The sequence below is a fragment of the Loxodonta africana genome, chromosome 3 (genome assembly GCF_030014295.1).
Source record: "Loxodonta africana isolate mLoxAfr1 chromosome 3, mLoxAfr1.hap2, whole genome shotgun sequence".
In the NCBI taxonomy this organism is placed as follows: domain Eukaryota; kingdom Metazoa; phylum Chordata; class Mammalia; order Proboscidea; family Elephantidae; genus Loxodonta; species Loxodonta africana.
The window spans coordinates 33,130,612-33,156,835 of NC_087344.1; the positions used below are offsets into that span (position 1 = coordinate 33,130,612).

The 26,224-nt window shown below is 48.8% G+C and overlaps 1 protein-coding gene across 1 annotated transcript; it reads left to right on the forward strand.

The window, feature by feature from the left end:
- Window positions 1-13,202: 13,202 nt before the first annotated feature.
- CCDC124 (coiled-coil domain containing 124) lies at window positions 13,203-25,941 on the forward strand. Its single transcript, XM_064280962.1, has 5 exons — window positions 13,203-13,242; window positions 18,592-18,761; window positions 24,540-24,729; window positions 25,342-25,456; window positions 25,534-25,941. Exons 2-5 carry the CDS (start codon window positions 18,603-18,605, stop codon window positions 25,739-25,741), a joined length of 672 nt encoding a protein of 223 aa, XP_064137032.1. The 5' UTR covers window positions 13,203-13,242; window positions 18,592-18,602; the 3' UTR covers window positions 25,742-25,941.
- Window positions 25,942-26,224: the final 283 nt, after the last annotated feature.

Genomic DNA, 26,224 nt, shown 5'->3' on the forward strand with positions numbered 1-26,224 from the left:
GGATCCCAGCGTGTGTTTGATTTAGGGGAAAAGCCACTAGACAGCCGCTATCTGAGCAGAGTGAAAACATGCCCAGAAAAGTGAGGGCATGGAGAGCCATCAGATTGCACACCATGGGGAGAAAGCAAACAGCGGCTTTGTGTCTCCCAGGGGCCAGCCACGGTCAGACGTTAACACCCAAGGACCCACCCGCCATTCTGCACGAAAGTGCATGATGTTTGCTGAGTTCAGTCCTTGCTCAAACATTTGTTTCCAAGATAAGATGCCTGCAGTGTCCTGTGCACTTTAGCCAGGTCCCAGGCACCACAGGGCACCAGGGTGGGAGAGGCTCAATGTGGCCGGAGGGTGGTGGGGTTCTCCCCAGGCAGGACACTGGTCCAGGAACCCTGGGGTCGGAGAATTCACACCTCTCGGAGTATGTGGAGATGTTCTCAAGAATCTGCAGCCTTTCAATACACAGTGTGGGAGAAGTCAGGAAAACATGACCAAGATGTGGGAGGACACTGAGAGGAACACAAGAATAAAGAGCAACAGTGGTAATTAATATAGCATAGATAATCCTGCAACAATAGTATTAACAAATACTAGTTTACAAATGGATACATAGGTAAATAGGTATGCCAAGGGGTCTGAGAATGTGTAAGGGAACACACCCACTTGTAGATATAGGTTTGGTGGTGGATATTTCTGAATACATAACTGTAGGTGCTGCTTATATATTAATATATACAATAGATCACACAAGGCCACAGTCAGGGCAACTTCTTAGACATAGCCAAACACCTTGGGGGATGAAGTTCCCAGGCTTGAAGGCAAAGGACCCCAGACTCGGAAGATATCTATGTCAATCGGCACAACATAGTTCACAAAAGACAAAATTCTGCATCCTATTTTGGTGAGTAGCATCTGGGGTCTTAAAAGCTTGCAAGTGACCATCTAAGATACATCTACTGGACTCTTACCACACAGAGAAAAGGAGAGTGAAGAAAACTAAAGACTCAAGGGAGCAATTAGCCCAATGGACTAATGGACCACATACATGAACCACAGCCTACATGACCCCGAGACAAGAGCTAGATGGTACCCGGCTATCACTACCAAAGGCTCTGATTGGGATCACAACAGAGGGTTTCAGACAAAGTGGAAGAAAAATTGTAGAATAAAAAATCAAATTCACAAAAAAGACCAGACTTATTGGTCTGACCGAGACTGGCGGAATCCCCAAGACTATGGCCCTAAGACACCCTTCTGAACTGGAACTGAAGCCATTCCCAGAGGCTACCTGTCAGCCAAACCATAAACAGGCCCACAAAATAAACAATAACACCCTAGAAGAACATGCTCCTTAGAACAATCAGTTATACAAGATCAAAAGGGCAATATTTGTTCAAATGTGAAGATAAGAAGGCAGGAAGGGATAGGAAATCAGAATGAAAGGAAATGGGGAAACTAGGACAGAAACGGGAGAGTGCTGACACATTGTGGGGAATGAAACCAAAGTCATGGAACACTTTATCAAACTATCAACACAATTTTTGAACTATTAAATGGGAACTAATTTGTTCTGAAAACTTCTACCTAATAAAAAGTTGGAAAAAAAAAAAGAATCCTAAATAAAAAGAATCTGCAACCTTTGCCATAAAAAGGAACGAAGGATAAAGTGCCCATACTCACTGTACGATAGTGGTGTCCACTTCCCAGCATTGTTGGGAGATAAAATGAGTTAACCCTGAATGCAGGGACACAAACAGATATTTGCGCACCAAGGTTCATAGCAGCATTATTCATAAGGGCTAAAAGGTGGAAACAAACATCCATCAGCAGATGAATGGATAAACACAATGTGGTCCACCCATACCAGGGACTATTACTCAGCCATAAAGAGAAATGAAGCACTGATACGTGCTATAACATGGATGAACCTTAAAAAAATCACGTTGAGTGAAAGAAGCCAGACACAAAAGATTGCATAGTGTATGATTCTATTGATACGAAATGTCCAGAAAAGGCAAATCCATAGAGACAGAAAGTAGATTAGTGGTTGCCTAGAGCTTTTGGGAAGGGTGAATGAGGAATGACTGCTAATGGGTATGGGGTTTCTTTTTTGGGGTGATGAGGATGTTCTAGACTCGATAGTGGTGATGGTTGTACAGCTTTGTGAATACAATAAGAAACCACTGAGTCATGCACTTTATAAGGTGAATTTTCCTGGCAGGTGAATTATATGTCAATAAAGGTGCTATTAAAAGAAAAACAAACATACAAAAAAATTATGCTGAGTAAAAGAAGCCAGACACAAAGGTCACGTAGTATAAAATTTCATTCCAGCCTACACTGGTTCGACCTCAACTGATTGATTATATTACATTAAATTATGTTACACCCATAGGTATCAAAGCTGCTGCCATCCAGTCCATTCTGATTCATGGTGACCCCATGTGACAGAGTAGAACTCAGCTCCATAGGGTTTTCTTGGCATGCTATAATCATTACAGAAGCAGATCGCCAGGTCTTTCTTCCATGGTACCACCAGATGAGTTCAACCAGCCAAACTTTAGGTTAGCAGTTGAGTGTGAACTGTTTGCGCCACCCGGAGACCTCGACCCACACAGGTATAAGAGCCAGGATTTCAGTACGTATCGGAGGGGGGCATAATTCAATCCATAACAAAGCCCTTATAGGATTTGTCTTTTTTTTTTTCTTATAAGTTTTTGAAATGGTGGTAAGTATGTCCGAAGACCCTGATGTAGGAACATGAGCACCTCAGCCCCCAGCACTGACTCAAGGATGACTTATTGGGTCTCTGTCTGTCCTCTCCCTATAGATGTTTCCTCTTATAGACACACAACACTGAAGGCACTCATAGTGAGTGGAATGGTGTCTCCCACAAACACATGTCCACATCCTAACCCCTGGAACCTGTGAATGGGACCTTATTTGGAAATAAGTTCTTTGGAAATGTGATCAAGTTGAGAATCTTGGCATGAGATCATCCCGGATTTAACCCATTGCCCTGAAGCCAATTCTGACTTATAGCAACCCTCTATAGGACAGATTAGAACTGCCCCCTAGGGTTTCCAAGGAGCAGCTGGTGGATTTTAACTGCCTACCTTTAGTGAGCAGCCAGGCTGTTAACCACCGAGCCACCACAGCTTCCCTGGATTTAAAGTGGGCCCTAAATTCAATGACAGGTGTCTTTACAAGAAGAGGAGAGGACACAGTGACACAAGGGGAGGACGGTCAGGTGATGACAGTTTGGAGTGATGCCACAAACCCAGGACTGCCTAGAGCCACCAGAAGCTGGAAGAGACAAGGAACGATCCTTCCCTAGAGCCTCTGAAGGGACTGCAGCCCTGCTGACATCCTGATTTCAGACTTCTGGCCTCCGGCCCTGTAAGAGGATACCTTTGTGTTGTTTTAACCCTCTCAGTTTGTGGTACTTTGTTACAGCAGTCCCAGGCCACTCATATGGCATTAAACAAGAGCAAGAGGTATTTGGACAGAAAGCTACTTCACCAAGGGACAGTAAGTCTGAGCAGATAACCAAAAAGTCTCAGAGGACCTCACTGCAGCACTACTCATGATAGCCAAAAGGTAGAACACAACCCAAGTGCCCATCTACAGATGGTAGATAAACACAGTGTGGACCGTCCCCACAATGGCGTATTACTCAGCCATGGAGAAAAACGAAGTTCTGAGACATGTTACAGTGTGAATGAACCTTGAAAACATCATGCTGAGAAAGATAAGTCAGTCCCCAAAGGGCAAATACTGTATGACCTCACTTATATGATATAAGCAAATATATAGAAACCAAGTATTATTAGTGGTTACCAGAGGTGGGAGGCAAGGGGATGGGGGAGAGTTTTTGCTTAGGGGGCATTGAGTTTATGTAAATGGTGGTGGAATGATTTGGAAAAGATTGCGACTTGAAGAATACAATCAATGTCACTGTTGCACACATAGAAATGGTTGAGATGGTGTACGTTCTGTTGTGTATGGTTTCACCCCAAAAAGAAAAAAAAAGTCTCAGAGGAACTTATTCTTAGAAGACCAAGCCAAATCAACCATATGCTGAAGGGTCCCAATGAATTAATACTCAGAGTTTGATTCAGTATGAAACTTACCTGCCAGCCACCGGCAGGTGATCTTGAACAGGTGGAGATACCAGGGGTCTCAGATGTGAACACGTTGAGGGTCCTGAATCTTGGTGGGACCTCCATCTTGGTTGGTGCCCTCCAACCACACACCAGGAACCCATCACACCTGCCATCAAGCCAAGTTGGGTTTATTGGCTCATTGCAACGTGGGAGAGCACCCGCCCCGAGACTCTGTGGGACATCTCAGGAAGACGACATTAGGACAGTCTGGGTATAAAATTGGGGCTGTCTATAGTAATTTGGAGGAGGGTTCAACGGAGTGACAGTTTGCTGTGGACTGAGCAAAAGCAACAAGTGGGGTCAATTCTCTAAATATGATAATAACTTTTACCCAGGAGGAGTCAAGTAGGACTAACACTGAAATTGGTGAGAAATAAGTCATTTCAGTTTAATTTCTTTTTTTTAATAAATGTTTTGTAAACATAATGTGTTGTTGTCGTTAGTGTCCATTAAGTTGAGTCCAACTCATGGCGACCCCACATGTGCAGAGTAGAACTGTGCTCCATAAGGTTTTCAAGGCTGTGAACTTTCAGAAGCAGATCACCAGGCCGGTCTTTCAAGGCGCCTCTGGGTGGATTTGAATCATCAACCTTTCGGTTAATGGTCCAGTGCTTAACCATTTGTGCCACCCAGGGACTCCATAAATAATATAAAAATAATTAATAATATTACATAATGAATTAATGGAAACCCATATCAAGGTTCTTTGCTCACCTGCTGGCTCTCCCCTTCATCTTCCTTCATTTTGAGTTCCCTGTTCTGTCTTTCCTATCACACATCTGTCAGTTTGTCATACTGTGGTGGCTTGCTGGAAACTATGCCACCAGTATTTCAAATACCATCTAGGTCACCCATGGTAGACAGGTTTCACTGGAGTTTCTAGACTAAGACTAAGAAGAAAGGCCTGGTGATCTATTTCCAAAAATTAGCCAATGACAACCCTATGGATCACAACAGAAGATGGTCCAATTAAGTGTTGGAAGATGAGCCCCCTAGGTTAGAAGACACTCAAAACACACAGCGGCCACAATGATGGACTCAAGCATACCAATGATCATGAAGATGGCACACAACTGGGCAACGTGTTGTTTTATTGTGCACGGGTTCACCATGAGTCAGAGCAAATAACTACAATGTGTGAGCCAGGACAGGGGGATGTTTGGTCACTTTTGTGCTTTGGACAACGCTCTTGTTTTTGTCTGTCGTTGGGCAATATTATGGAGTAGTCTTTTGTCTCAATCCATCTTGGTGACAGAGTGGCCTGCGTCCAATGATGATGTTCTGTGAAATCGTTTATGTTCAGCAGGAGAATGCAAAGTCTCACAGAACTCACAAACTATACTCCCAGTCAAGTGGTTTATTACGGAAGTGACAGGATACAACTCAGGATCAGGAATGACTCAGAAGTAACATGAAAAACTCAGGATATAGTTCTTGATCAAACCAAACCCAGTGCCGTCGAGTCGATTCCAACTCATAGTGGCCCTAGAGAACAAAGTAGAACTGCCCCATAGAGTTTCCAAGGAGCACCTGGTGGATTTGAACTGCTGACCCTTTGATTAACAGCCATAGCACTTAACCACTATGCCACCAGCGTTTCCAGTTCTTGATCAGGACAGCTTTTTCTTGCCCTCTGCTGCTAGGCCCTGCTGAGGGCCTTCTCAGGCAGGTGTTACAGCTCTTAGCTCCGTAGGTCAGCAAGCCTCACCACAGTTGTCTCTCACCAAACTCCTGGCTCCTGCCATCTCCCACTGCTATTGCTTTTGTTACTGTTGTGCCAATGTCTCTCACTGTCTTCTGTGTTACAGCTCCTATGTTTGTCTCCTGGGTCTAGGAGATTCTCAGCGCAGGGATCCTGGGTCCAAAGGACACACTCCACTCCTAGCTCTTCTTTCTTGGTTGTAGTGAGGTCCCCTCTCTGCTCTGGAATTGGCTTTGCATTTTAAGCCTAGCAAGATGGCAAAACTGGCCAATCATCTTGTTAGGGTTCCATAGACCTTATCTGCTTCCATACACCTTATTTGCATTCAGGGACAGATTACCCAATAAACAAGGTACACACAGGCTTACTTAGCAATCATACTAATCTGTGGTTGTTAGGTGCCGTCTAGTCGGTTCCGACCCATAGTGACCCTGTGTACCACAGAAGGAAACACTACCCTAGCCATGCTCACAATTGTTGTTACATGAGCCCATTGTTGCAACCACTGTGTCAATGTATCTTGTTGAGGGTCTTCCTCTTTTTTGCTGACCCTCTACTTTACCTAGTATGATGTCCTTCTCCAGAGACTGATCCTTCCTGATAACATGTCTGAAGTATGTAATACGCAATCTCACCATCCTTGATTCTAAGGAGCATTCTGGTTGTACTTCTTCCAAGACAGATTTGTTTGTCCTTTTGGCAGTCCATGGTATATTCAATATTCTTCGCTAATACCACGATTCAAAGGCGTCAACTCTTCTTCGGTCTTCCTTATTCATTGTCCAGCTTTTGCATATATATGTTGCAATTGAAAATACCATGGCTTAGATCAGGCACACCTTAGTCTTCAAGGTGACATCTTTGCTCTTCGACACTTTAAAGAGTTCTTTCACACCAGATTTGCCCAATGCAACGCGTCTTTTGATCCCTTGACCTCTGCTTCCATGGGCATTGACTGTGGATCCAAGTAAAATGAAATCCTTGACCACTTCAATCTTTTCTCCATTTATCATGATGTTGCTTATTGGTCCAGTTGTGAGGATTTTGGTTTTCTTTATGCTGAGCTGTAATCCATGCTGAAGGCTGTGGTCTCTGATCTTCATTAGTAGGTGCTTCAAATACTCTTCACTTTCAGCAAGCAAGGTTGTGTCATCTGCATGACGCAGGTTGTTAATGAGTCTTCCTCCAATCCTGACGCCCCGTTCTTCGTCGTATAGTCCAGCTTCTCAGGTTATTAATCTGTGGTGGTGAAACCCACGTGAAATTATTCACACAGATTAGCAAGTAAACACAATTAAACCCATGCATAACTTGCTTACTGGTTAATCTGTTCCTGTTTGCCTTGTTAGCAAGCTGTCCAACCCCCTTGGTGGCCACAAGCACCTTATTTGCATAGGCCCACCCAATCATTTTGTAAGAGTCACAAGACCATGCATGGCTAGAAAGGCCAAATAAGTAATGCGGTGCCCTGCACATTCCCACCAGCAATGGATGAGGGCTCCAATTTCTCCGCATCCTCGTTAACACTTTTTGTTTCCTGTTTTATCATTGCCATTCTAATGGGGGTAAGGTGGTGGTTATGAGCATACTTTTGTCTGTGTGACTTTCTGACTGTGAATCCCGTGAGAACAGGGACTGTGTCTCTCTCATTCGACATGATGTCCCTGGCATTGGCGTACATCAGACCCTCAATCCATGGTGAAGAACTCAAGCATCTGGGAGCTAGAAAAGGTCAGATAGTTAGAAGCCAAGAGTTCTCAGGCCTCAGAGCCAAGGTCCACAGCAGGGGTGCCTGGGAGGGAGCAGAAGTCACCTTGCAGAAGACTTAACTTGTTCTGGAACGATCCACTTGACCTGTATCCCTCAGCTATGTCAATACGAGCTAAGCCTCCCTGCCCCCTGGGAAGGTGTGAGGAGCCTGGCTCTTTGCCAGGAGATGGTTAACAAGGTAGTTAACAAGGTGTTATTTTTGGCATCTGTACCCCACCCCCGACACTGAACAACAATCAGTGTTTTTGTTGAATCCCTTCTTTGTGCTAAACACTGCTGTAGGTGCACAGTCTCTGCCCTCAGTAGGTTGTGGCCTTGGGGGAGGCCAAAAACAAACAGGTAAACAGATAAATTGACCCTACGATTGAAATAAAAAAGAGGGCTGGGGATGGGGGCATGAACATTCCCTGGTCAGTCGGGGGGTATTTCTGAGGAAGTGACTTTTTAAATTTTTTAAAAATTTTATTGTGCTTTAGGCACAGTGGTAAAAAGCTACAGCTGCTGACCTAACCAAAAGGTCAGCAGTTTGAATCCACCAGGCACTCCTTGGAAACCCTCTGGGGTAGGTTCTACTCTGTCCATAGGGTCCCTATGAGTCTGAATCGACTTGACAGCAACAGGTTTGGCTTGGTTTTTGGTTTTAGGTAAAAGTTTACAGTGCAAATTAGTTTCTCATTCAAAAATGTATACACAAATTCTTTTGTGACACAAGTTGCAGTCCCCGCCATGTGTCAACACTCCCCTCTTTCCACTCCGGGTTCCCCCTGTCCATTCATCCAGTTTTTCTGTTCCTTCCTGCCTTCTTGTCTTTGCTTTTGGGCAGGTGTTGCCCATTTGGTCTTGCATAATTGATTGAACTAAGAAGCACTTTCCTCATCTATATTGTTGTTTGTCTATAGGACTGCCTAATCTTTGGCTGAAACGTGGACCTCAGGAGTGTCTTTAGTTCTGAGTTAGCAGGGTGTCTCGTCGCCATAGACTCGGTCTTTTTTTTTTGTGAACTTGAATTTTGTTCTATGTTTTTCTCCAGCTCTGTCTGGGACCCTCTATTGTGATTCCTATCAGAGCCATCAGTGGTGGTAGCTGGGTACTATCTAGTTCTTCTGGGCTCACGGTGATGGAGGCTGTGGTTCATGCGGTCCGTTAGTCCTTTGGACTAATATTTTCCTTGTGTCTTTGGTCTTTTTCAGGCTCCTTTGCTCCAGATGGGATGGGACCAATAGATGTATCTTAGATGGCCATTCACAAGCTTTTAAGACCCCAGACACTACTCACCAAAGTAGGATGTAGAACATTTTCTTTATGAACTATGTTATGCCAGTTGACCTAGATGTCCCCCAAGACCATGGTCCCCAGCCATCAGCCCCAGTAACTCAGCCCCTCAAGGTGTTTGGATGTGTCTAGGAAGCTTCTAAGACTTTGCCTTGTTCAAGTGTGCAGGCTTCCCCCGTATTGTGTGGTGTCTTTACCTTCACCAAAGTTAACACTTGCCTACTATCTATTGATTTTCCACTCCCATCCTTCATCTCCCTTGTAACCATCAAAGATTGTTTTTTTCTGTTTAAACCTTTTCTTTCTTTTTTTAAAATTATGCTTTAGGTGAATGTTTACAGAGCAAAGTAGTTTCTAATTAAACAATTAATACACAAATTGTTTTGTGACATTGGTTGCCAATCCCATGATGTGTCAACACTCTCCCCTTCTCCACCCTGTTTCCATTCTCCAGTTTTCCTGTCCCTTCCTGACCTCTCATCCTTGCTTTTGGGCTCCTATGCCCATTTAGTCTCCTTTACATGATTGAATTACAAAGCGTGTTCCTCATGTGGGTTACAGTTGGCCCCATAGACTTGTCTCATCTTTCACTGAAGAGTAAACCTTGGGAGTGACTTCAGTACTGAGTTAAAAGAGTGTCCAGGGGCCATACTCTTGGCGTTTCTCCAGTCTCTGCCAGACCCGCAAGTCTGATCTTTTGTTGTGTGTGTGTGAATTTGAAGTTTGTTCCACATTTTTCTCCCTGCACTGTTGGGACTCTCTATTGTAATCCCTGTCATAGTAGTCACTGGTGGTAGCTGGGCACCATCTAGTCGTTCTGGGCTCAGTCTGGTGGAGACTGTGGTAGTTGTGGTCCATTAGTTCTTTGGACTAATCTTCCACTTGTGTCTTTGGTTTTCTTCATTCTCCTTTGCTCTAGCCAGAATGGGACCAGTAGATGTATCTTAGATGGCCACTTGAAGGCTTTTAAGACCTCAGACATTATTCACCACAGTCGGATAGAGAACATTTTGTTTATAAACTATGTTATGCCAATTGAGCTGGATGTCCCCCAAGATCATGGCCGCCGGCCCTCAGCTCAGTTACTCAGTCCCTCAGGAAGTTTGAATGTGTCTGTGAAGCTTCTATAACTTCGCCTTGGTCAACTTGTACTACTGACTTCCCCAGTACTGTGTACTGTCTTACCCTTCACCAAAGTTACCACTGAGCTACTATCTGTTGTTGTTAGGTGCTATTGAATTGGTTCCGACTCATAGCGACCCTGTAGGACAGAGTAGAACTGGCCTATAGGATTTCCAAGGAGTAGCTGGGTGGATTTGAACTGCCAACATTTTGGTTAGAATCTGAGCTCTTAACCGCTATGCCACCAGGGCTCCATCTACTATCTAGTTAGTATTTTTCCCTACCAACCCCTCCCCTCCCTCATAATCATCAAAGGTTGTTTCTCTCTGTGGGTAAACCTTTTCATGAGTTTTTATAATAATGGCCTCATATAGTATTTGTCCTTTCGTGATTGACTTAATTCATTCAGCATAATGCCCTTCAGATTCATCCATGCTATGAGATGTTTCACAGATTCATTATTGTCCTTTATCATTGCATAGTATTCCATTGTGTGTATGTACCATAGTTTATCCATTTATCTGTTGATGGGCACTTAAGTGTTTCCATATTTTTGCTATTGGGAATAATGCTGCAATGAACATTGGTGTCCATATGTCTATTTGTGTGATGGCTCTTATTTCTCTAGGAAATGTGCCTAGGAGTGAGATTGCTGGATCATATGGTATTTCTATTTCCAGCTTTTGAAGGAGGCACTGTATCGTTTGCCATAGTAGTTGTACCATTTTACATTCCCACCAGCAATGCATAAGAGTTCCAATCTCCTTGCAACCTCCCCAACATTTGTTATTTTCTGTGTTTTTGATTTGTCCCAGCAACTTTGGGGTTGAGATGGTATCTCGTTGTAGTTTTGATTTGCATTTCTCTATTATTGCAGCATTTTCTCAGGTGTCTGTTAGTCACCTGAATGTCTTCTTTGGTGAAGTATCTGTTTGTATCCTTTGTCCATTTTTAAATTGGGTTGTCTTTTTGTTGTTGAGGTATTGGAGTATTTTACAGATTTTAGAGATCAGACCCTTGTCATAGCCATTTTTTCCCCCAGTCTGTAGGTTCTTTTTTTACTCTTTTGGTTAAGTCTTTTGATGAGCATAAGTGTTTAATTTTTAGGAGTTCCCAGTTATCTAGTTTATCTTCTGGTGTTTGTGCATCGTTCATAATGGTTTGTGTTGTATTTATGCCATGTATTAGGGCCTCTAGTGTTGTTCCTACTTTTTCTTCCGTGATTTTTATCATTTTAGGTCTTATATTTAGGTCTGTGATCCATTGTGAGTTAGTTTTTGTGTATGGTGTTAGGTATGGCTCCTGTTCGTTTTTTTTACAGATGGGCGTCCACTTTTGCCAGGACCGTTTGTTAAAAAGACTGTCTTTCCCCCATCTAATGGGCTTTGGTCTTTTGTCAAAAATCAGCTGACCATAGGTGGGTGGATTTTCATCTGCACTTTTTATTCTGTTCCATTGGTCTATGTGTCTGTCATTATACCAGTACCAGGCTGTTTTGACAACCACGGCCGTACAGTAGGTTCTGAGATCAGGTAGTGTGAGGCCTTCTACTTTATTCTTTTTCTTCAAAAATACTTTGTTTATTCAGGGCCTCTTTCCTTTCCATATAAAATTGGTGATTAGTTTTCCATCTCATAAGAGAATGTTGTTGATATTTGGACTGAGATTGCATTATATCTGTACATCACGTTGGGTAGAATAGACATTTTCACAACGTTGAGTCTTCCTATCCATGAGCATGGTATGTTTTTCCGTTTATGTAGGTCTCTTTTGGCTTCTTACAGTAGTGTTTTGTAGTTTTCTTTGTGTAGGTCTTTTAGGTCCCTGGTTAGATTTATTATTTTACTTTTTTAGGGACTAATGTAAATGGTATTGTTTTTGAGGAAGGGACATTTGACCAAGGCCTGAAGGAGGTGAGAGTGCTGGTTATGGGAAAGGCCAGGGGCAGAGCATTCTTGCAGAGGCAACTGCAGGAGCAAAGGCCCTGAGGCAGAACCATAGTTGGCAGTTTGGAGAAAGGAGACTGGCGTGGCTGGAGATGAGAGGGAAAATGGATGAGAAGGGCCATGAGGTGGGGAGGTGGGAGGAGTCTTGAAGGACCGCGGGGAGCCATGGGAGACTTTGGAGTACAGGAGGTATATGGGCTGTTACAGGTTCCAACAGTGCAGCCATGGGACTGCCTTTTAGAGAATGGACTTTGAGGTTAAAACAAAAACCGTTGCCTTCCAATCAAATTTGACTCATGACGATTCCATGTGTTACAAAGTAGAACTGCTTCATACGGTTTTCTTGACTATAATCTTTATGGAAGCAGACTGCCAGGACTTTCTTCTGAGGTGCCACTGGGTGGGTTGAAATCCGTGCCCTCTCTCCTTCCCCATAGCCAGGCCCAGTGTAACCATCCTCTCTAGCACCCTCATTTTTACAGGTGTGACACTGAGGCTCAGTAATTGCAAAAAAAAACCTTAAGTATAGGTACCTAGGACGAATTGGCGCCTCAAACCTAATAAATAATATTGCAATCAAGTGAAGGTGAGGAGAGCAATTCAACTGCAGGGACTGACAGGAGCAAAAAACGAGGAATTGAGCCACTGTGGTTAGATTTTGACTAAATTCAATTCCTGGCCGCTCTGAGCCTCAGTTTCCCCACGTACACAGAGCAAGAAGGTGTTCATTTTTTCCACCGCTTTCCCTCCCCTTCTCCCCCCAGCGCCGTGGGACTGGGTAAGCCTTTCAAAGCGCAATGCGATCGTGAAGGGCTATTGGGACGCCCCTCTATTCAGAAGCTTCCTTCAGTGCATCCAGGTCTGCCTCACGGCGCGGATTGCGGGCTCTGGCGCGCCCTGGCGGCCAGGCAACTCCTGGCCGACACTGCCAGAGCAAGTGTGAAGTCGCGGCTGCCATATTTTATTCGGGCAACCGCCATCTTTGTAAGGGCATTGCTGTAGTCTCTAGCCCCTGTTTGCTCCTTCTGGCTCATCAATATCTGAAGTGAGCGTCGAGGCTGATAATTTATAAAATATCCGCTTATTGAATAGAAAAAAGAAATAGATGATGACTTTAGCTTCGACCTGAGGCCTGGGGCGCTTTTCCTTGACCAAGATGACAACGGCGCCGAAAGGTCATCAGGGCGCGCCGCGCGCCGCCAGGAGCTCGGCGCGTTGGCTCCGTGGTGACGTAACGGAGGCGCGACCGGGCCGGAGCTGGGAGAAGGAGGTAGGAGCGGCCGTGGTGCTGGCGGAGGCGCGGGGCAGGGGGGCGGGCCCGCGACGGCGGCTCAGCTTCGGAACCCCTTTCCCCGTGGGGCTGGAGAAGGGGTGATTGGAGATGGGGGTACTTCCAACGTTCAGTTCCGATTGCCCCCGCCGCGGCCGTGCCCATTTCCAGGAGCCGGCGACTGAGGCCCAGAGGGGCAGCGTGGTGTTCGAGGCCGCCTGGCCCTGACCCCACCCCCAAGCAGCTCCCAGCCTGGGAGGGACGAAGCTGGGTAGGGACGACCCCAGCCTGTTGCACTGGGGTTAGGGCTGGGTAGCAGGAGGGGCTGGGGGAGCCCAGCCGGGATAGGCGGGAGGGCTTCTTGGAAGAGACGCCGTTGAGCTTCATCCTCTGTTCTCTCTTACCTCCACATTCAGTCAGTCACCTGGACGGGTCGTGATTTTCCCCCTAAATGTCCCCTGGCCCAGCCTGGGCCACTCCCTGGTTTTTCCCGAGTCCACTCCTCACCAGCCCCGGAGGCTGTCTGACCCGCACATCTGGACCTCCTGAGTTCTTGCCTTCCATCACACTGGAATACAAATTCACTCTTTTTCCTAGCCTTCCTCTTCTCAGATGGCTCCTCCAGGAAGCCCTTTGATCCCTCAGGCTGGGTCAGAAACCCCCCTCCGCCCCATCACAGCTTCAACCAGTTGTAACTCCTCTTCCCTTACCTGCCTATCTCCCCACTTGCCCAGGTGTCTCAGGCAGGCAGAAGCCCATCTGAGCCATCTCTTTCCCCAGTGTCCCACACATAGGTGCTCAGTACATGTTTGTTGAATGAAAAAGTGTGGTGTGTGTGTTGTGTTTGCCATACTAAAAGGAAAGGGTGAGTGTGTCCCAGCAAGAAGAGGGGGGTCGAACACTTTCAGCCTTGGGAATGGCATTGGGGAACTTGGCCAGTGGGGCAGTGTCTTCCAGGGCTGGTAGGGTTTTCACAGGAGGAGGGGGTAGGGAGGGTATATAAGGTGAGAGCCCAACATGAGCAAAGACTCTGAGGCTGGAGAAGGAGGGGAGTAGGAAGAGCAGGGAGGAGTCGAGTTTGGACACAACACAGAGTGTGTGAAGTTTTAAATACTGAGAAAACCCTGGAAACGGAAGCTTTATTGTTTTGCTCAAAATGTTGACTGAGCTCCTGTTCTGCAGGGCTCAGGACATGGCTGTGAAAAGGCAGCCCTGGCCCTGCCCTCACAGAGCTCACAGCCTGGTGGTGAAGCCGGACATTTGTTAAATAATTGTATAAATGAGCATAAAAGAGCAAACTATGTAGGTGCCTCAGGGAAGTTTGTGGTCTGGAAGAGGGGTGGGGGGCGGTTCTTAGAAGGCTTCCTGGAGATGGTGACACCTGAGCTGGTTCCTGATGCTTAAATAGGAGTTAATGAGATTAAAAAAAAAAAATAACAACCCTCAGTCAGTTTCCAACTCATGGAGACCCCATGTGTGTCAGTGTAGAGTTGCTTCACAGGGTTTTCAAGGCTGTGACCTTTTGGAAGCAGATCACCAGCCTTTCTTCCCAGTCACCTCTGGGTGGGTTCAAACCACCACCTTTCAGTTAGTGGCCAAGTGCTTTATCAGTTGTGCCACCCAGGGACTCCTAACTGGATAAAAAGGGGAGCAAAAAGTATCCAAGCAGATGGTGCAGCACTGCCCTGCTTGGTGTGTTTGAAGGAGGCTGGTGTGGCTACCTTTGAATGAGTGAAGGGAAAAGAGAGGGAGAGGAGGGGGCCAGGGGTTTTCTGTCAGGTACATCATAGGTGCTTAGTAATGAGCACTTGGTTCAGGGGGCCAGGGAGTAGCTGGGAGCAGTACGGAATTGGGCTGGTGTATCTTGGCCTTTGTAGCAGCCTTTGCACCCTGTGAGGGGAAGGACTAGAATTACACCCCCATCTCAGATAAGAAAACTGAGGCTTGAGAAGCACCTTGGCCACAACTGCGGAGCCAGAGCTCAAACCCGAGTCTCCTGGATCCACACTGACCTCCCCCATTGCTGCCTTTGCTGCCTGTTGAGCTCTCTCCCCAGTCTCAGCCTGAACTGTGGAGTGGGGGCCACTCCTCCACATGAAGTCAGGAGCAGCAGTGGTTTCAGAGCACCAGTCTGCCTCGATGCTCCCTAAGAAGCCAGATGGGACCCTGGTTAGGAGCATGGTGTTGGGACCCAGCAGCCTGGACCTGGGTTCAAACCTTGGCCCCTCCATTAACCAGCATATGGCTCTGGGCATGCCAGTTAGGCTCCTTATCTGTAAAACGGGAGTAAAAGTACCTGTTTCGGTGCTATGGGGGGAATGAAACGGTTTAATGTGTACCTGGCACAGAACGTCAGTCCTTATCTTGGTTATTACTGCGTAGCCTAGTCCTGTCTGACTCCAGAACTCCAGCTCCACCCCCAGCACCATCATGATTCGTCAGTGTTTGCGCCCCCCCCCACCCCTCATGTGCCTGCACGGGGATCTGGGGCATACAGCAGCTGGAACGGGCTTACCAGTTGCTGTCCAGATAACTGCAACTCATGGCAACCCTGTGTGTGTCAGGGTAGAACTGAGCTCTATAGGGTTTTCAGTGGCTGGTTTTTTCAGACATAGATTGCCAGGTCTTTCTTCTTAGGCACCTCTGGGTGAACTCAAACCTCCAGCTTTTCAGTTAATGGCTGATCACATTAACCATTTGCACCACCCATGGAGGAGGCTTAAACCAAAACCAAACCAGTTGCTGTTGAGTCGATTCTGACTCACGGCGACCTCATGTATGTCAGAGTAGAATTGCTCTATAGGGTTTTAAAGGCTGTCACCTTTTGGAAGCAGATAGCCAGCCCTGTCTTCCGAGGCATCTCTGGGTGGGCTCAAACTGCCAAACTGTAGGTTAGTTGAGCGTTTAAGGGAGGGGGTTTGGAACCACCTAAATCGGAACATATCCATGCCTTGCTTGAAGCTGTTTCTGCTCCCTGTTGCTCTCAGGATAAAATCCGTGCCCTTCCTCCACCTACAAGAGCCTGTGCTGTCAGCCCCTGCTCCCCTCCCCATGCGCACCCACTCCTGCCTCAGTGGCTGACATGCTGCTGTTCCCCCAGCAGGCGGCTGAGTTCCTGCCACAGGGTCTTTGCACATGCTGTGCCCTCTGCCGGGAATGCTTCCCCTACACACACAGCCAGCTCCCGTTCGTGCTCAGACCTCTGGGTCGTGAGAATGAACTAAGACGCTGCATGTGAAACACTAAGCCTGCACAGGCACCCGCTGCAAACAGGAAAAGCCAGGATTTCCAGTAGGGCTTACAAATGGGCGAGAGCCACCTGGCAGTCCTGGATGAGCATTGCCCCTCTGCAGCCTCCCCTTCGTTCCCAGTGGATGGCCCTGTTTGTCCAAAGGTCATAAGGACCGGAGGAGGATGACCCAGAGGGAGGAGCATCTGCCCAGTTCCAGGATGAGGAAAACTGAGGCTCAGAGACCTGAAGTCACTTATCCTGGACTTCAGCATTCTGGAGGGAGTGCCCTTAATTCCTCAGTGGCACAGGCTCCCCCTTCACCTGAGAAGTGAGACCCCAGGCTCCCACTGCCATGCCATATGACCTTGAAGTGAGAGTAATTACAGTCCCTTGTTTAAGGTCTTGGGGGAACTCAAGCCACTTGGTGTAGGGCCGGCCACAGGATGGGGTTTATGTCTGTCTCGTTTCCCCAGAGCCCAACAGAGACCTGGCCCAGACCAGGTGCCCGTGGACGGCAGGTTTCCATTTATGGTCATCACCTCTCCCAGCACAGTGAGCCTGGGCCAGCCATCAGAAGTAGCTCATGGTGGCTGCTGGTCCAGGGTGACAAAGACTTGCCTTCGGGTCTGTGGAACCTGGAGATAGAGGCGTCACAGGTGGCAGAGCGAGAGGGGCCTAAGAATAAGTCCAGGCCACACACAGACTCAGACACGGATGTCCAGAGCAATACTTTTCACAACAGCCAGAAGGTGGAAACAACCCATTTGTCCATCAACTGCTGAATTAAACACCTGTGGTTCATCCATACGATGGAATATCACTCCCTGTAAGGGGAAACGTAGCACTGATACATGATGTAACACGGGTGAACCTTGAAAACGTGCTGTTCGCTGAGAAGCCAGACGCAAAGGACTGCGTGATGTGTGATTCCGTTTATATGAACTGGCCAGAACAGGCAAGCCCATAGAGACAGGAAGTAGATTCAAGGTTGTCGGGCTGGGGGAGAGGGGTGGGGAGTAACTGCTAATGAAACGAGGGTGATGAGAATGTTCAGGACGTGATTTATGGTGATGATTGCACCAGTTGGTAAAGTTACAAGAAGTCACTGAATTGTGTACTTCGGAGGAGCAAATTTCTTATGACATAAAATACATCTCAAAGCAGTTAAAAGAGGAGATGGTGGCTACCTTCCACTACCAGCCATTTTGACCAGGGACACAATAGATGGTCCCAGATAGAAAGGGAGAAAAATGCAGAACAAAACTCAAATTCTTTAAAAAAAATCCAGACCTACTGGACTAGTAGAGACTAAATGAACCCCCAAGACTATGGCCCTGAGATGCCCTTTAAACTTTCTACTGTAGCCACTTCTGGAGGTTACCCTTCAGTTGAATAATAGATTGGCTCATAAAATAAATAATATCACCGTGAATACTATGCTCCTTTAAAAGATTATATGAGACCAAATGGTCAACATTTACCTTAAAGCAAAGATGAGAAGGTAAGGGGTGGGGGGGTCGGAGGGAAGGTCAGGGAAGCTAGAATAATGGGAACAGAACATCCAGAATGGAAATAATAAGAATGTTGACATTGTAAAAAATGTAACCAGTGTCACTGAAAAATATGTATACCAAAACCAAAAAACCAAACTCGTTGCCATCGGTTCGATTCCAGCTCATACCGACCCTATAGAACAGAGTAGAACTGCCCCATAGGGTTTTCAAGGAGCAGCTGGTGGATTCGAACTGCCAACCTTTCAGTTAACTGCTGTGCTCTTAACCACTGCACCACCAGGGCTCCAAATGATATGTATAGAAATTGTTAAATGGGAACCTAATTTACTGTGTAAACTTTGGCCAAGAACACAATAAAATAAGTGAGAGAGATGGAAGGAAGACAAAAGAGGAGGGAGTGAAGGAGAGGGAAAGAAAAACAGAGACACGGGGAGAAGGAGAGACAAGGGAGAGAAGACTAAGTCTGAAGTTCTCATTTTCTGTCCATTGAGACCCCCGGAGGGTCTCAGCTCGAAGGCAGCAGAGGTGAGGCCCCGGATGCTGTGAGCAGGTGCCCTGCCCCAGCCCCAGCTCACCATGTCCCCCCTCCCCCCGTCCCCGCAGCGTGCCGAGGGATGCCCAAGAAGTTCCAGGGCGAGAACACCAAGGCGGCAGCGGCCCGGGCGCGGAAGGCGGAGGCCAAGGCAGCAGCTGATGCCAGGAAGCAGAAGGAGCTGGAGGATGCCTACTGGAGGGATGAGGACAAACACGTCATGAGGAAGGAACAGCGCAAGGTGGGTGGCACCCGTGGCCCCACAGACCACACGCCCAGGGCCTGGCTGGCGGAGGGCAAGAGGGCGCTGGATATGGGACAGGGGTGGGAGGGAGTTCCAGGCAGAAGAGAAGGCACGTGCAAAGGCCCTTGGGTGGTGAGGATGTGGCCTGTTTTCAGCCAGTGGCTGGAGTGGAGCCAGCACCGCTCTGTGGGCTCCTTTCTCTTCTCTGCAATGCCAGGGTCAGGCCAGAACCCAGGGTGATTCTGCCCCCAGGGGACCCTGCGCATTTCTGAAGACATTTGTGGTGGTCACAACTGGAGGAGGGGGTGCTACTGGCATCAAGTGGGTTGAGACCAGGGATGCTATTGTACAGGTCAGCCCACCACAGCAGAGAATGTTCCAGCCCAGAGGTCACAGAGTCCAATTTCCAACTTGCTGGTCCTGGGTCCGCAGGCTCCTCCAGCTGTTTATAAACACATGGGAACTCCAAGAGGGCAGGCCCATCTGTCTGATCCCCAGAGAGACCGGTGCCAGCATACAGGTGCCTTCAAGTTGACCCCAACTCAAGGTGGCCCCATGGGTGTCAGAACAGAGCTGTGCTCCACAGAGTTCTCTGTGCCTGATGTCTCAGAAACGGATCACCATATGCCTTTCTTCTGAGCCCCCTCTGGGGGGACTCGAACCACCAATCTTTCAGTTAGCAGCCAAGCGTATTAACCCTTGGCACTACCAAGAACTCCTGTTGGGCACATCAAACCACGGCCAAACCCATTGCCGTGGAGTCGATTCTGACTCATGGTGACCCCATGTGTTACAGAGAAGTGAGCTCCATAGGGTTTTCTGGATCCCCAGGTGGAGAAGGTGGGAATCTATGGAAGTAGATTGCCAGGCCTTTCTTCCATGATGCCTCTGGGTGGACTCAAACTTCCAACCTTTCAGTTAGCAGCCATGTGTGTTCACCATTGGCACCACCCAGGGACTCTGCCAGGCACACCAATGACCAAACCAGTGAGGAGCCATATAAGATACTCCACTGGTTTCACCCCTTTGAGAGCAAGGGAGAATGAAGAAAACTAAAGATACAAGAGAAAGATTAGTCCAAAGGACTAACAGACCACAACTACCATGGCTTCCCCCAGACTGAATCCAGTACAACTAGATGGTGCTCGGCTATCACCACTGACTGCTCTGACAGGGATCAAAATAGAGGGTCCCGGACAGAGCTGGAGAAAAATGTAGAACAAAGTTCTAACTCACAAAAAAAGACCGGACTTGGGGAGAAACCCTGAGATTATGGCCCCTGGACACCCTTTTATCTCTGTAAGTGCCTCCTGAGATTCACCCTTCAGCCAAAGATTACACAGGCCCATAAAAAAAAAAATGAGACTGAAGGGGCACACAAGCCCAGTTAGTGATCATTTGACCTCTGGTTCTTGGGACTTGAGCCAGAGGCCCGCTATCTGACCTGCTGATTCAGGGATTCACCAGCCTCTACAGCCCCCTGGGCCGACAGCCTGTTGTCTGACCCAATTCGCCAGCTTCCACCACCTTGTGAGCCAGCAGCCTATGGTCTGAACTGTGGGTTTGGGTTCTTCAGCCCCTGCAGTCACATGGGTCAGGAGAAGCCTATGCTTGACCCACGGATTTGGGACTTACCAGACTCCACAACCTCATGAGCCATTTCCTTTGTACAGTTTGTGAGTTCTGTGAGATGTAGTGAATTGGGGAACCCAAAGATGCAAGGGAGAGTGCTGAGGGGAGAGGGGGTAGTTGATGTTAGAGATGATGGAGTGGTACAGCAGTTTGGAAAAGTTGGACATTTTGGACATCTTTAACCTCCACCCTATAGGGTCACTATGAGTTGGAATCAACTTGATGGCAGTGGGTTTGGTTTGGGGTTTCATCAGAGCCAGCTGTGTGCTGATCCTTATAAAAGAAATTATTCATTTTGGGGGGTTCCTTCAGCCTCAGTGGCTCCAGAAAGTCTGAATTTGCATTTCTGTTCCATATTTCCCCCTTTTTGATCAAGATTCTTCTATAGAATCTTTGATCAAAACATTCACTAATGGTAGCTGGGCACCATCCAGTTCTTCTGATCTCATGGCAAAGGAGACAGTTGTTCGTGCAGGCAATTCCTGATCCCTCCTTCCTCTCTTGCCTCACTGACTATAATCTCTATGGAAGCGGATCATCAGGCCTTTCTCCTGTGGAGCCGCTCAGTGGGTTTGAACTGCCAACCTTTCAGTCAGCAACTGAATGCTGAAGCGTTGCACCATGAGGGCTGTTCTTTGACACTACAGACAGTTGAAAACTCAAAAGGAAAAGCAAAAGCCAAAGATCAGATATCCAGCTAGAGAGACACTGGAGACCTTTGGTCCCAGGAGCAGTGGCCCAGGGCAGAGGAAGCCGTCCCCATGGCCTGTGTCTTGGGCACTGGGATCATCTTGTCTTCTAGTTCAGAAACTCAGGCACAGAGAGGCCAGAAAGCAGGAGCCCAGGTTATGGGGCTACACAGAGGGCCTGGGCGAGCAGAAGCAAAAGTCATGGTCCTGCCTTGTTAAGAGGTTCAACTAACAGACAGGAAAGTGTGCATATTCCAGGTGTGTAGATCAGTGAGCATTTATCTGTCTGTTTACCTGTGTAGCACCAGAAGAACAGGTAAAGCTGTTATTGTTAGCTGCTGAGTTGGCCCCCAGCTCATAGCAGCCCCACGTAGTGGGATGAAATGCTACCTGGTCCTGTGCCGCCACCATAATTGGTTGCGGTTGGTCCATTGTGATCCATAGAGTTTTCATTGGCTGATTTTCAAAAAGAGATTACCATGCCTTTCTTCCTAATCCATTTTAGTCCGGAAGCTTCACCGAAACCTGTTCAGCAACGCAGCAACACACAAACCTCCACTGACAGATGGGTGGGGCCACCCATGAGGCGTACTGGGTGGGAGTCGAACCTGGGTCTCCCACATGGAAGGCAAGAATTCTACCCCCAAACCACGACTGCCTTTGTCTCAAAAGCAGCCACAGACAATACATGCACGAATAGATGTGGCTTGTGTTGATAAAACTTTATTTACAAAACCAGGTGGTGGGCCTTACTTTGCCAACCCCTGATCTATAACATTCCTAGTCCCCGGGGACTCCCTCCTACCCCCTCCGCAACAGCCCCTCCCCCCAGGCAACCCCTCTCCTGACTTTGAACCCCATGAATTAACATTGTTCTTGAAGCTCACATAAATGAACGCAGGGCATCCCCTTCTGTGTCCAGCGCCTCTTGCTGAGACATGCCGTGTTCTGCGTGGGGCTGCCGTTGGGTCTTCTTCATCGTGCACTTTTTCCTGGCGTGCTTATCCTCCCTCCCCCTCAGGAAAGCCCCCCCCACACAGTTCCCACTACCACTCTGAAGCACACCTGGTCACTTGTGTTTTCCTCACATGACAGCCATTTTTAAAATATATGTGTTATTTCAGAGTTACATTAAAATATATTGTTTTTATGAAAAAAAAAAACTCATGCTTGCTCCGGAACACTCAAAGACAGTGCACCTACTGATACACCTGCCCACACGTGACACAGAGGCCTTTCTCACCCAGACTGCACCTTGAGGCTTGTGTCCTTGACAAAACGCTGTCCCGCAGCCAGATTTCTCCTGGCTGGCCTGGCGGTCATCCAGCGGTCAACGTTTCGTCTTTGCTCGCTCCCCATTAAGCAGCTCAGCGATGAGCACCTGACTGCTGACTCTCTGAGTTCCAGCTCAATTATTCATAAGGCTCATTCCGGATGGTTCTGGAATATTCTGTCAAGTACACTCATCTTTCAGCCATTTCCAGATGCTGCCAGCGGCTAATTGCTCACTTTTAGAAACTGGGAGTGTCTCTCCTGTTTTCTCTTTTAATCTTCCTGAATGTCAGAGTATAACTGCACATGGAAGATGAAGTCACGTGGAAGGGTTGGGAACAAAAAACCCTGGTCAGGTCTGGCTCTCTAGAAACAAATGCTGTGGCCGCATGGTACATGACCTTCCTTTGATTGGAGCTTCCCAGCATTCACCCATTCATCAGTTCATTCGTTCAGCATGTGGTTCCCTTGACCCTGGTGGTGGTGGTGGGGCCGGGGGCTGTGTTCAGCATCCCAGGAGCCAGGGGAGGGAGAGGACCACACTGGTCCCACTCCCTTGAGCTTACTTGTCCTACTGTGTGCCCAGAAAGGGTCTCCTGCCTGAGACCAAAAAAAAAAAAAAAAACAACAAACAGTGCTGTCGAGTCAAACCTGACTCATGGTGACCCCATGTGTTACAGAGTAGAATGAGCCCCATAGGGTTTCCTGGCTGTAATCTTTATTGGGAGCCCTGGTGACACAGTGGTTAAACACTCAGTTGGTGACCAAAAAGGTCGGCTGTTCAAACCTACTTGCTGCTCCGTGGGAGAAAGATGTGGCAGTCAGCTTTCATAAAGATCAACAGCCCTGGCTGGCCCTACTGGGTTAACGTACCTGTTCGGTGGCACCACATGCCCAGGGCCAGGGCAATACCTGCCATACTCACCATACTCTAGTTATGCCTCTGGATGAAAGATCCATCTAAAAATAAAATATAGTAATTTGTTGTAATATTTGGTTGTTGATCACTGAATTTTCTTTTATGAAAAAAAAAAAATTTACAGCCTTGGAAACCCTATGAAGCAGTTCTGCTCTGTCCTACAGGATCACTGTGAGTCAGAATAAACTTTACAGCAATGAGTAATCTTTATTAGAGTCCCTGAGTGGCACAAACAGTTAAGTTCTTGACCACTAGCTGAAAGGTTGGCAGTTCAAACCCAACCAGAGGCACCTTGGAAGAAAAGCCTGGTGATCCGCTTCTGAGAGGTGACAACCAAGAATACCCCATGGAGCTCAGTTCTACTCTGACACACCTGGGGTTGCCACGAGTCAGTCAATGCGAGGGCAATGGGTTTGGTTTTTGGTTTAGGTCTGCCTAGAGATGCAGGGGCATGTCACGTGAGTGTGCGGACCCCTCCCCAGGAGCTCCCAGGCAAGAGCAACAGATGGGGGATTCACGGGGCTGGGACGCAGGCCCAGCCTGAAACAGAGGAATATTCTAAACCTGTGGCTGTACCATAAATAACCCAGAGCCTTGTGCTGTCTTTGGGGTGGTGGGGGCAGCAGCCAGGACGAGCCGCGCCCCCCCCCCCAGCCAGATGTCTCCTCACACTGCCCAGCTGTCTGCTATCAGAGCTTCCCTGAGGGGTCAGGGCAGACCTGGCCCCCACGACTCATAGGTAGGGACATGCGGACAAGGCCTCCCTGTCATTCCCACTTGGACTGCCTCGCTCCAGACCCCTTGCCTTGGCTGCAAACAGGTCCAGACCCTCCTGTGGATCCCATCACCTTGGGATCCAATCCAAGCCCTCTCGGTGCCCTCCATGCCCTTCCCCCTCTAAGTTTGCCCCTCCTTGCTCCCCGTTATACACCCTCACTCCCATCACCACCTGAATGCAGCTCCAGCCACAGCAGCCTCCCTTGTTCCCCTATCGTGCCAGGTGGTTCCTGCCCCAGGGCCTTTGCACCTGCCATTCCCTCCACCTGGTCCCTCTTGGCTGGCTCCTTCCCCTCCTTCATGCCTCAGCCTAGTGTCCCCCTTTTCCTAAAGCCCCCCGCCCTGGCTGAAGTCCGTCTGCTGCTTCTGTACTTGTTCAGGGTGGGTACCCCCCAACTGGCAGGCTAGGGCCAGGCCGGGCCCAGGTCCATCCTGAGCCCAGACCCCTTCGATGGGGGTGCCCAGCATGATCACCCATACCCCCAGGAGGAGAAGGAGAAGAGGCGCTTGGAGCAGCTAGAGCGCAAGAAGGAGACACAGCGGCTGCTGGAGGAGGAGGACTCAAAGCTCAAGGGTGGCAAGGCCCCACGGGCGGCTGCGCCCGGCAAGGTCACCCGTGCCCAGATCGAAGAAACGCTACGCCGTGACCTCCAGCACCGGGAGGCCCCAGAGCCAGGTGGGTGCGGGGCAGGGGCACCGGGAGCTGCCCTTCCATCACTAAGGGGTTGTGGCCGCAGGACCCTGACCCAGACTGACCCACTCCAGAGCCCTCCCTTGCCCTCAGCAGAGCCCCCAGATCCCCATGGTGGGGGGGTTGGGAGGCATCCCTGCTGGCCTGTCTCAAAGCACAGATGACACGGGGTGTCCCCAACATCCTCAGCTTGTGTACCCCACAGTCCCGGTGGTGTTAACGGAGCGCCAAGAGGCAGAGATGGCAGCCACATGTCGGCACCTCCTGTGTGCCAGGTGAAGGGTGGTCAGCAGGGCCTGGGCAGGGTCTGCTGGGGTGGCCTCCCCGCTCACAGTCTGTTTCCCCTCTTCTCATCATTCTTTCCTTGCCTCTTCCTCTCCATCCCTTCTGTCTTCCTTCTTTTCATCTCTTCGTATCTCTCTCTCCATACATTTCTGTCTTTGCATCTCTGCATCTGTTTCTCCGTCTCTGCATACGTCTCTTTGCATCTCTGCGTATCTCTCTGCGTCTCTGTTTCTGTGAACGTTTCTGTCTTTACATTTCTGTGTATCTCTTGGTCCTTGCATATCTATCTGTCCCTCTGTCTCTGGACCCTAGCTGAGAAGGCCCGGAGCCACCTGGAGGTGCCGCTGGAGGAGAATGTGAACCGTCGCATGCTAGAAGAGGGCAGTGTGGAGGCGCGCACCGTGGAGGACGCCATCGCTGTGCTCAGGTAATGGGCTCAGGTAAGGGGGGGCTCCCTGGACCCTACCAGCACCCTCCGGCCCCCTAACACGCATGTCCCCACAGCATGGTTGAGGAGGCGGCTGACCGGCACCCTGAGCGACGCATGCGGGCAGCTTTCACTGCCTTCGAGGAGGCGCAGCTGCCGCGGCTCAAGCTAGAGAACCCCAACATGCGGCTGTCGCAGCTGAAGCAGCTGCTCAAGAAGGAGTGGATGCGCTCGCCCGACAACCCCATGAACCAGCGGGTCATGCCCTTCAATGCCCCGAAGTGAGGCACCCACCCCTGGACTGGGAGCTGCCTGCGGCTGGCCACACCAAGGGGGACATGGAAGACGGGAGGCCAGGCACACGCTGTGGGCCGGGGGCTCCGTGGCATCACGCCCCTTCCTCCTGCAGAGGGTCCCTGCTCCGAGCGACCCAGGCGCACGCAGGGCCCAGGGCTGGGTTCCCAATAAAGGCAGGTCTGGCTGCAATGAGCAGGTGTGGACTTGAACTGGTGAGGGAGTGGGGGGCTGGGAGGTGGGTGGGAGGGGTGAGGGAGCGGGTTGAGCAGGCAGGTGGGAGGGGGCAGGAAGGGTAGACCAGTGGGAGGGACTGAGTGTTCAGGAGCAGGAAAGGGGGCTTCTGGGGCCAAAGTGTCGTAGGTACCCACAGTACCTACTGTGGTAAGATGTTGGAACTGCTGCCTGGGAAAGACGAGGGCCCCGATGCTCAGCAGGGCCGATGATCATGGGACAATACTGAACCATGCAGGG

What these genes read in the sequence shown, in the direction of transcription:
- CCDC124 (XM_064280962.1), top strand. Translation starts at nt 18,603, where the DNA reads ATGCCCAAGAAGTTCCAGGGCGAGAACACCAAGGCGGCAGCGGCCCGG. An exon ending in TGAGGAAGGAACAGCGCAAG is followed by an intron (nt 18,762 to 24,539) that starts GTGGGTGGCACC and finishes CCATACCCCCAG; the next exon opens with GAGGAGAAGGAGAAGAGGCG. An exon ending in CCGGGAGGCCCCAGAGCCAG is followed by an intron (nt 24,730 to 25,341) that starts GTGGGTGCGGGG and finishes TCTGGACCCTAG; the next exon opens with CTGAGAAGGCCCGGAGCCAC.